This window comes from Homarus americanus, unplaced genomic scaffold (assembly GCF_018991925.1).
Source record: "Homarus americanus isolate GMGI-L3 unplaced genomic scaffold, GMGI_Hamer_2.0 scaffold44060, whole genome shotgun sequence".
NCBI classification, from domain to species: domain Eukaryota; kingdom Metazoa; phylum Arthropoda; class Malacostraca; order Decapoda; family Nephropidae; genus Homarus; species Homarus americanus.
In genome coordinates this window covers 1,376,425-1,386,300 of record NW_024756871.1, presented here as the reverse complement: position 1 = coordinate 1,386,300, position 9,876 = coordinate 1,376,425, and the positions used below count along the sequence as shown (strand labels likewise).

At 42.6% G+C, this 9,876-nt stretch overlaps 2 protein-coding genes across 2 annotated transcripts; both read left to right on the top strand.

Moving 5' to 3' along the window:
• The first annotated feature begins 2,596 nt into the window (after positions 1–2,596).
• LOC121856979 lies at positions 2,597–5,149 on the top strand. The gene is made up of 3 exons (XM_042352771.1): positions 2,597–2,630; positions 4,125–4,447; positions 4,673–5,149. The coding sequence occupies exons 2-3, from the start codon at positions 4,125–4,127 to the stop codon at positions 4,914–4,916; spliced, it is 567 nt and encodes a 188-aa protein (XP_042208705.1). The 5' UTR covers positions 2,597–2,630; the 3' UTR covers positions 4,917–5,149.
• A 1,066-nt stretch (positions 5,150–6,215) lies between these two features.
• LOC121857012 lies at positions 6,216–9,662 on the top strand. The gene is made up of 3 exons (XM_042352819.1): positions 6,216–6,321; positions 8,742–9,052; positions 9,260–9,662. The coding sequence occupies exons 1-3, from the start codon at positions 6,250–6,252 to the stop codon at positions 9,501–9,503; spliced, it is 627 nt and encodes a 208-aa protein (XP_042208753.1). The 5' UTR covers positions 6,216–6,249; the 3' UTR covers positions 9,504–9,662.
• The last annotated feature ends 214 nt before the right edge of the window (positions 9,663–9,876 follow it).

Sequence of the window (9,876 nt, the reverse complement as noted above, 5' to 3'; positions counted from 1 at the left end):
CAACAATCTTGTTACGTTGCATTCCTTTGCTAATTTTCAGTGAAATCAATTTATGTTTGTTCACATATTGTATACACAAATTTTCATGTTCCCAGAGACTCCAATTCATCAAAGTAGAATGAATAGACGAACCTCTCTGATGTAGTCTCCGACTTTGTACTGTACTCCCACGAGGGGATGGTGTGGCATTCCTCACTGATAGCAATACCGCAACACTTATTACCTGTCCAGAGTACAAACTGTAGGTATTGTGGGGTACGAGATGTTTGGTTCACACTCAGGATGGGGTGGAGAAAGGAAACTCACAATGTGCTCTCTGTATACATATTGTATTGGATGTACAATGCAGCTGGGGGTTAGCAGCGTGAGTCCAAGCGTGATGTAGAGAGAGCTGGTTGGTGAGGGTGCTCAGAGGAGGACCAGCTTGTGGGTGGCCATGGTCGCCGGCGGGAACGAGGGTCGCCAGGCAGGCAGGAGGAGGAGGAGGAGGAGGTGTTGCTTGCTGGTAGGTGTAGGTAGAAAGAGAGGTAGGTCACCACGAGGTCAGGTCTTATATAGCGGAGGTAGGCGTGGCTTAATAGTTGACCTCCGTCATGTAAGGCGACGCTGGTTGACCTAGACTACGAGGCATACACTGGGGAATTCGTGGGGTCGGCTACTGAGCGACAAACAGCATTTGTAGGGGAGGAATCCACTACAATACTCCCCCTTCCCTCCAGGCGGTGTAGGAAACTTGTTGTCTGCAGGGTTGCATGGCACATGTGAGGCAGAACGGGCGGTGCATGCCACATGTGAGACATAACGGCGAGGGCGTGGATGAGCCGGCCGCTAGGGGGGGCGGCAACTCTGTCTAGATACACGAGATCTGTGGGAGAAAAGAGGGTTGTGGAGGCGATGAATGTTGTGCTTTCCTCGCGACAGGTACAGAGTCGTCAGATGCGCCTGCTGGGGTGTGTGGGCCTGGATCAGGAGCAGGGGCTGCGTCAGGAAGTGTGTCCATGACAGCAGCAGGGTGCATGACAGCAGCAGGGTCCACGACAGTAGAGTACCTGAGGGGAAAAAAAAAGGTGTGTGGGGCCGCGTCGGGAGCAGGGACTGCCAGGCAGGAGCGGAGGAGGGTCCGCATCAGGAGGAGGGTCCAGGACAGTGGCAGGGGTACTGCTGGGCCGGGGGCGGCGTCTGAGGCAGGACGGGTGTGCTGGGGTCGGTAGAACGTGGTGCTTGGGGCAGGAAGAGGAGCTGGTGTCTGCTTAGAGAAGCAGAGCTGCTCTAGGGTGTCTAACCTGCGGTGTAGAGACAGTAGCTGTAGAGCCGATGAGAGCTGCCTCTGTGTGGATAAGCCAGTCTTCCATGTTGCTTGAAGACTGGGAGAGTGATCGGTTTCTCCTCCATCCTGTGTGAGTGCGAATCTCGGGGGGTCACCATTTGTGGGGTACGAGATGTTTGGATCACACTCAGGATGGGATGGAGAAAGGAAACTCACAATGTGCTCTCTGTATACATATTGTATTGGATGTACAATGCAGCTGGGGGTTAGCAGCGTGAGTCCAAGCGTGATGTAGAGAGAGCTGGTCGCCGGCGGGAACGAGGGCCGCCAGGCAGGAGGAAGTGTTGCTTGCTGGTTGGTGTAGGTAGAAAGAGAGGCAGGTCAACACGAGGTCAGGTCTTATATAGCGGAGGTAGGCGTGGCTTAATAGTTGACCTCCGTCATGTAAGGCGGCGCTGGTTGACTTTTTTTTTTTTTAGGTTAAGGTGGGGAAAGGATGGAAGGCATGCTAGGGCCCAAGGCACAGCCAGACATGAGGGATGGAGAAGTCACAACATATGGTCGTGGGGGGAAAGGTTGGAAAAGAAGTTTAGTGAGTTAAACAGAGGGGGACGATACCCCTTGTTTTACATATTAGAGAGTTTTTTGCCTAACTAAGCTAACCTAGGATTTAGGATGAGGTTGTACAATGGTTATTTTAGTAGACAATGACTAGATTTATTTTACAATTACAAGTTTATTAAAATCTTATACTGTATTACGTTATGGACTCACTTGATTGTGACTTGTTAAATGTGAATTTATATCATCTAATTTTTAATCTAAGGTGGAACACTGTGGCGGACATAGATGGGTCGCGGGTTGGGTTGTTGTAGTGCGGGCAGACTCCGCGCTGGTTGACCTAGACCACGAGGCATACACTAGGGAATTCGTGGGGTCGGCTACTCAGCGACAAACAGCGTTTGTAGGGGAGGAATCCACTACAGTATCAGTCAAACTTACCATCCTTACCTAGTTACAAGGCACAGTACTACTGCTAACTCACGTTTAACATAAAAAGTACCCTAGACCTCGCAGTGCTTCTCTCATACCTGTATTATCAAACCAATTTTTCTCCTATGGGAGATTTCTCATCCTCATGCTTACACACACACACTATAGGCAACTGCAACTGTTATCCCTTCTCATAAACTGTACACCAGGTAAAGCAGTTGCCAGCTGCTAAAAATAGTATCACACTCAGAGGAAAAGATTCTCCATTCACTCGTATAACTTCCCATCACCAGTTGGTGGGTGTATACATATATATATGCACAAGTTATGTGCCCACCAACCCAGAAACCTCACTAGTGCAGCAACAACAGTAAGTGTACTATCATTACGGTTGCGAGTGAGGGAGGTAGTAAGAGAGTGGAGGAGTGAGCGAGTGAATGTTGTAATGCTCACACCAGTGATAACTGGACAAGGATTCCCATAAGCAACTTCTCTTGAGTACAGGCAATGTCCGTATTTGAAGTACAGGTAGTATAATTGCTTGTTGACTCTTGAAGACAGTACAATACTGATTTGGTGACGAATGAATGAATACACGAAAATGCGGCTTGGTAACTCTTGAAGACATCAAATATTGGGTTGGTGACTTGAATGAATACACGAAAATGCGGCTTGGTGACTCATGAAGACATAAAATAGTGGGTTGGTGACTTGAATGAATCATTACACGAAAATGTTGGCTTGGTGACTCTTGAAGACATCAAATATTGGGTTGGTAACTTTGTGGTACAACAGTAATGCGCGTCACTCTCCACGTACTGTATGTCACGAGTTTCACCAGTCCTGGCACGTGAGAAGGGTGTTGTAACTTGCTATCCTTGGTGTTCCTCACTACCAAACATCAAAGGTTTCCTCCAGGTACTCCGGTTTTCTCCTGTACTAACACTGGTCATTAAAATTCATAACAAAGTAAAAACAAATAAAAAAGATCGAACCAACAGCTCTAATGACTAGTAAGCTAGTAAGTGGTGGGTGAAGTTATAAATTTAAGATTATTTAAAATGAATACGTTGACTACCAAGCTTGAGAACACGTTGACTAGTATTGCGCAGTTAATCTAAGAATGTTTGTTCGTCAGTACGCACTCAACGGTGGCTGACTCACTTCATCACACATTATGGCATTGGTTACGTTGCTCTTCAGGACATTCTATGACAATGATTTGGTGATTCGGGGGTAATACACTCAGATTTTGGCTTGATGATAAGCAAAAACAATAAAGTTTATTCTTGGTGACTTATGACAGTAAAGCATAAATTTAGTGAGTCATGGGAACATAAAACGCTGGCCTGGTGATTTGAGAAAAAGATACAAATCGTGAATTTTGTGAGTCGTGAACACAAACTGGAACTTTGAGTCATGAGAACCCACCATGGCGTAATCTTGGTGAGTCCTAGTGACCAGTCAATGAAGTTTGTGCAAATGAAACGACTCGAATAATAAACTTATATCGAACCAGCCACAAAAATGACGGAACACAACGATATACGACATCTTTCTGAGGACTGTCAGAGATTCGTAAGTTAAATCTAATGCACGTACTGTATAAGTGTTCCATTTTTCACTAATGATACAAAATGGTGCTCTAAAAAGCCGTAATAAGACACGTTTTATCATTCACAGTAGAGACGAATGCAGTTAGGTGCTGAATGTGAATGTTCTCTGGCACTGTTTGTCAATTGGCAAAATCTTCTTATGTTTGGCATCAGTAATCAGCTGGTCTTTAGTGTGTAAGACTCATTTCCCCGTAGGAACAACCTATGAGATCATCATAACTTATGTGACGTCCTGCATGACATTACAGATGCGAGCCTCATCACTGGTGGTGGTGGTGGTCCTGACGGCGGTGGCTGTAGAAGATGTGAAGCCAGAGGAGCTATCCAAGGTTTTAGTGGTCCCAGAAGTCTCAGAAGTGAAATCTCCTGCAGGTAACTCCACCGACCGTGATCGGTTTATCTTCGGGCAGTACTCGACGACGACTTATACGAATGTGGTGATGGTCACCTCCACAGTGTTCTTCTCCTGTCTGTCTGGGACCTCTGCTGCTGTCTGTACTGGGCGACGCAGGAAGAAGGACTTACGGAGGTTTATGTCTATTGATGAACTTCCTGAATATGATAAAAGAAGGTAAGTATCAATGATGGGATACATTTATTAGGGGGATGAGAACCCCCCCCCCCAAAAAAAATAAAAAATAAAGTAGCAAGAAATGTAAAGAGATTGGAAAGAGAAATCTTATACAAGTGACAATAAATGTGAGAGGAAAATATGCAAGTGATAGTCAGGCGTAAATTATATTTTTAATTCACGTATTTATTACAATCATTAAGTCGATATCATCTTTCCCAACAGTTTTGATCTGGAGAGCAGCCACGACGAAGACGCGAACCACGAGGATAAACAGGTAGCTTATGAAAACCCAGAGAGTGCGTCGGCACAAACCGACACCAAGTTGTTCTTCCAGGTATGGACCACCACTCGCACCACAACTACCGTCACCTTGCTCTTCACAGACACCAATACCACCATCCGTCTCTCCTACTTCTGCCAAGTGGGACAGCAGCAGCTCCCTACCTTCAACTGTGGGGGAGCTTAGTGAGGTGAATAGGTTGCCAGGAGGGATCTATTAAGAACTAACTATACCTAGAAAGATTTAGAAAAGTTTATAAAGGCATAGCAAATCTGCTTTAGACTTTGTAAGACCCAATAATGCCTGTCTATGGTCTAGTGTCCCCACCTGGTGACGTCTGACCTGCCCAACTTGAACCTTTGTAGATATTGTACATGAGCAAGTGAGTCCAAACAAATATACTTATATGAGCTTCTAAAGATAGTTAGTTTCATTCATGTCTTCATTAACGTTTTACGGTCATTTACCTTAGCCTTTGCGTGGATTAGCCGCGGTTACCTGGTGACACCTTTCCATGTTACATGATCTCTTACAACAATTTCCATTGTCAGGTTCTTAACTCAAATGCCATATCTAACAATGTCTCCCCATGTTATTCTTGGTCTACGACGCCTGCCCCCCTCCATTTTAGGCTCGTGCACCTCTTGACCCCAACATGTCTCATCAATTTTCTCCATTTGCGCGAATCATCTCGGCCTACCTTTACGCAGAACTTCGCCAATACTCTCTATTTCATTCCCAATGGGACCCTGTAAGCACAGACATCGAAGGACCCTGTAAATACACAAATCAAGCAACCCTATAAACATATAAATCCAGGGACTATATGAACACAAACTTCAAACACCTGTATATGCAAACAATAAGGGAATCTATAAACATAAACACCAAGGGACTTTGTAAACATACTGTGGCCACGCACTTGCCAATATCGAGTCTGAGACATGCCAGAACTCTACCGGTTACAAATCTACGTTCAAAGAGCTGCTGGGTGTAAGAGGAGGAGAACAGAGCGTTCTCCAAGCAGTAACAACAGTCAAGAGATCTTTTTCTAAAGTGTAATATTGAATCAGTATCTGTGGTTTAATAGTTAGCAGGCTAGCCTAGTAAACAAGTGATCCCTCGTTCGATTCTCGGGCAATGTGGAACTATAGGCAAGGTTTCTACGCCAATTGGCTGTCTGTCCAGCAGTAGCTGAGATCCTGGATGTTAATCGATCTGCGGATCATATTCTGGGGCAATTGTCAGCCAGCGCAGCTGGCGGATTGTCCAGTCTACTTTGGTTATTTCTTGACATTGGATTATATAGCTTCTACACCTTAAACTATGAGAGATAGAACTCTCTGTTCGTGGGTCACACGCGCACTCAGCTCGGCTTCCTTCGCGACCAACAAGGAAAATGTCCATCAGGAAAAAATTAATACAATATTTCGAGTTTGAGGAGGATAAAAGCAACAATTATGAGAGAGCAGGAAAGACTAGAAGACAAATTTGAAGGTACAGACCCAATGCTCCTCCGATGTTGTGGCATATAAATAGAGGTATATTGACCAGCAACTGTGCCAATCTCTTCTTCAGGGTGACCATAACAGTAAGTAAGGGCTTGTGGTCCCTGCGAGGCTGAGGTAGAGCTTTGAGCTGGCAGAGTGATAAGTTGATGGCGAGAGACCGGTGAGGGCTGAGGGTAGAGGAAGTGCGAGGTCAACAACAGTGTGTTCTCGAGAAACTTACATCTTATGAAGTAGTTCAGTCTCATGTCGTCCTAATCAACGCTTGTGAGATACTCTTTTAATAAATTAAACTAAAAAAATGGCGATTGTACAGACGGAAGGTGATGTGGTGGTACACTTGTTATATGTACATTACAAAGGAAGTGTAAAGTGACTTATTCAGTCTCAAACTCAAAGAAAGTATTGAAAATGGCGTCCGTCCTGATCAATTCAGATGTAAGATTTACTGTTGACGAAAATGTTTCAACAACCAAGACTTCATTGTCATGTCTCAATTATCTCATTGAAAAATATGACCACCAGTTTAAAAGTGTATAAAAAAATCACTTGTGTTCATGAGGATTCATCGATTAGAATTACTATAGTTATTTTCTCGGTCGTTTTAAGTTCCACGGGGTAGGCCTATTCAGCCGTGAAACATAGACCCAAAAGTACCGAGCATGAATAATGTTAACACAGCAAAAGCCTGTAGAGAGGTAGTGAGGAGGCAACAGGCATACCTGATACATTTATTATTCATTGTATAAAACATTGATATAGCTTATATTTAATTAGTAGCGGTACGAATAATGTATAACACATATTCCTTGCAAAATAATTTGACTTTAATGGTTCAGTTAGCATTCTGGTGAACCCTTTAGCTGACGCTGGGATGTAAGATAGTGCCTGTTATGAGGTTGGCCAAAATCTTATACTCTACTACTGTACTGTATATGACACTGCCCTAGGCAACGTGCACCTCACAACCAAATTTCAACTCTCCTCAAAACTGTGGAAACTCATAAGGAACATACACACAAACACACATTTACAATATATATATATATATATATATATATATATATATATATATATATATATATATATATATATATATATATATATATATATATATATATAAGAACATAAGAAGAGTCTGCAATAGGCCGGTTGGCCTGTGCATGGCAGCTCCTGTCGAGAGTTACTACCACTCTCTATCATCCATGAATCTATCTAGCCTCCTTTTGAAACTTTCCAGAGTTCCAGCACTTACTACAAAGTTGCTAAGCTTGTTCCACTCGTCCACCACCCTATTTGTGAACCAGTTTCTTCCTATCTCCCTCCTAAACCTAAACTTATCCAACTTGAATCCGTTGCTCCGAGTCCTATCCTGCTCGGATATTATAAGAACTTTATCTATATCGCCTTTATTGATTCCTTTCACCCACTTAAATACTTCTATCATATCTCCCCGCACTTTTTGTCTTTCTAGGTAATGCAAGTTAAGTTTCTTTAACCTATCCTGATATGGAAGGTTTCTAAGTCCCGGAATCATTTTTGTCATTCTTCGCTGCACCGACTCTAGTGAATTTATATCCATTCTATATTTCCACGTTTTCTTTTCATTGTGGATCTACGTGATATATATATATATATATATATATATATATATATATATATATATATATATATATATATATATATATATATATATATATATATATATATATAACGTGGATAAGATAAATCTTGATAAAATCACACAGGGAAAAGGGAAACAATGGAGCACCTTAGCTTTCGTCTTTATTCCAAACTTCTTCAGAGGCAACTGGATTACATGGAATTACATGGACAGAGAGAGGCTTAAGTACACAGGTAAAACAGCTTTGAAGTGTACACATCATCATGTGTCACAGAAAGACTTCTGGTTGAAGCTAGTTTGATTAGAGAATTGAATTCTGTAAACCTTAGTGATGGTCAGTACAAAATTGATAATATGTTACACAAATTTATTTGTCAGTGGCCCAAGATTAAAAATGCCTTTAAAGCATTGGAGTTAGATGTAGGATAGATGATTAGTGGGTCCCATATTTTTTACCTGACTTAACTTGACTAGTGACGTCGCCCTTTCTCTTAAGCTCCTTTGCCTGTGTGGCGGATTATTGGATGTCATGTTTATGACCTGACCTCATGTTTAGTAAGGTCACCCAGTGTACTTAAGCCTCTCTCTGTCCATGTAATTCAGTTGCCTCTGAAGTTGTCTTGAATAAAGACGATAGCTAAGATGCTCCATTGTTTCCCTTTTCCCTGTATGATTTTATCAATATATATATATATATATATATATATATATATATATATATATATATATATATATATATATATATATATATATATATATATATATATATATATATATATCAAGTGGCTCAGCCATGTTAATATTGTTATTATTATCGACTCTGTATCTCTATTTTTCTGGCTATCAATATCATTACCACAGGTGTAATTGGTTTTACAGATGCAAGTCGCAACACTGGGGCTCGTGGTGGTGGTGTGCCTGACAGCAGTGGCTGCCGAGGCTGTGAACGAGAAGATGCCCGAACATGGGGTGGAGTCATCAGATATTACTGCCAAACACTCCCCAGTCGATGAAAAGGGAGAAAAGTTCTTCTTGGGAGGGGTTTCGACGGCGACATACACTGATGTGGTGATGGTTACTTCCACAGTTTTCTTCTCCTGCCTTTCTGGCACCTCAGCAGCTGTTTGTGATGGCCGACGCAGGAAAAGGTCTTTACGATCATTCGTCAAATTAGAAGAAGATGAAAGTAGGTGAGTGATCTTTAATGATTATTTATTTCAGGGTTTTATAATAAAATATCTTTCCGTTCACGGGGAGTGTCAGGGATGTTAGCCGCGCGAGAAACATCCTCCTGACATATTTACTAGTGATATATATATATATATATATATATATATATATGTGTGTGTGTGTGTGTGTGTGTGTATCTTTGTTGACTGAACTGCTATTCCTCACAGCTCTCCCCTAGCGAGCAGTCAAGACGAAGACTTAATTGGCGAGGATCTCAGCCAAGCCGAGGAGGAAAATAAGTCCTCCAAGGATGAAGAAAGGATACTTGGCTTCAACATATGGACCACGTCTCGCATCACTTCCACCGTCACTATGCTGTACACAGACACCAACACCACCATCCGCCTCTCTTACTTTTGCCAGGCGGGACAGCAGCAGCTCCCTACCTTCAACTGTGTTGGTGCTAAATAATGTGTAGGTGTTGAGGTGCACTCGTCGCCACCCAACTACCTGCCAACACCTAACTGCTCTGAGTGGTCCCACTGATGACAGATCTGAGTAACTTAGTGTTTTTATTTACTGTACATGAGGAAGTCAGTCCAAGATGATTATATATTAAGAGCTACTGTAGAGGCTGAGTTTTATTTATGTCCTTAATGTACAGTTGCGGAAATGTATTCGTACACCCCCTGTGGTAACCCGTGCTCCGTATCTTTGCTTTCTAAACTTCCCTCTTATGGTTCTCTCCCACTTTGTTCTCTAATTTCTAGCTTCCTTGAGAACTGATCCATGGCAATTGTTGTTAAGGGATCGACCTCTCGCTCTTTCTCTACCAATAGTGGTG

What these genes read in the sequence shown, in the direction of transcription:
- LOC121856979 (XM_042352771.1), top strand. Translation starts at nt 4,125, where the DNA reads ATGCGAGCCTCATCACTGGTGGTGGTGGTGGTCCTGACGGCGGTGGCT. An exon ending in CCTGAATATGATAAAAGAAG is followed by an intron (nt 4,448 to 4,672) that starts GTAAGTATCAAT and finishes CTTTCCCAACAG; the next exon opens with TTTTGATCTGGAGAGCAGCC.
- LOC121857012 (XM_042352819.1), top strand. Translation starts at nt 6,250, where the DNA reads ATGTTGTGGCATATAAATAGAGGTATATTGACCAGCAACTGTGCCAAT. An exon ending in TCTTCAGGGTGACCATAACA is followed by an intron (nt 6,322 to 8,741) that starts GTAAGTAAGGGC and finishes TTGGTTTTACAG; the next exon opens with ATGCAAGTCGCAACACTGGG. An exon ending in TTAGAAGAAGATGAAAGTAG is followed by an intron (nt 9,053 to 9,259) that starts GTGAGTGATCTT and finishes TATTCCTCACAG; the next exon opens with CTCTCCCCTAGCGAGCAGTC.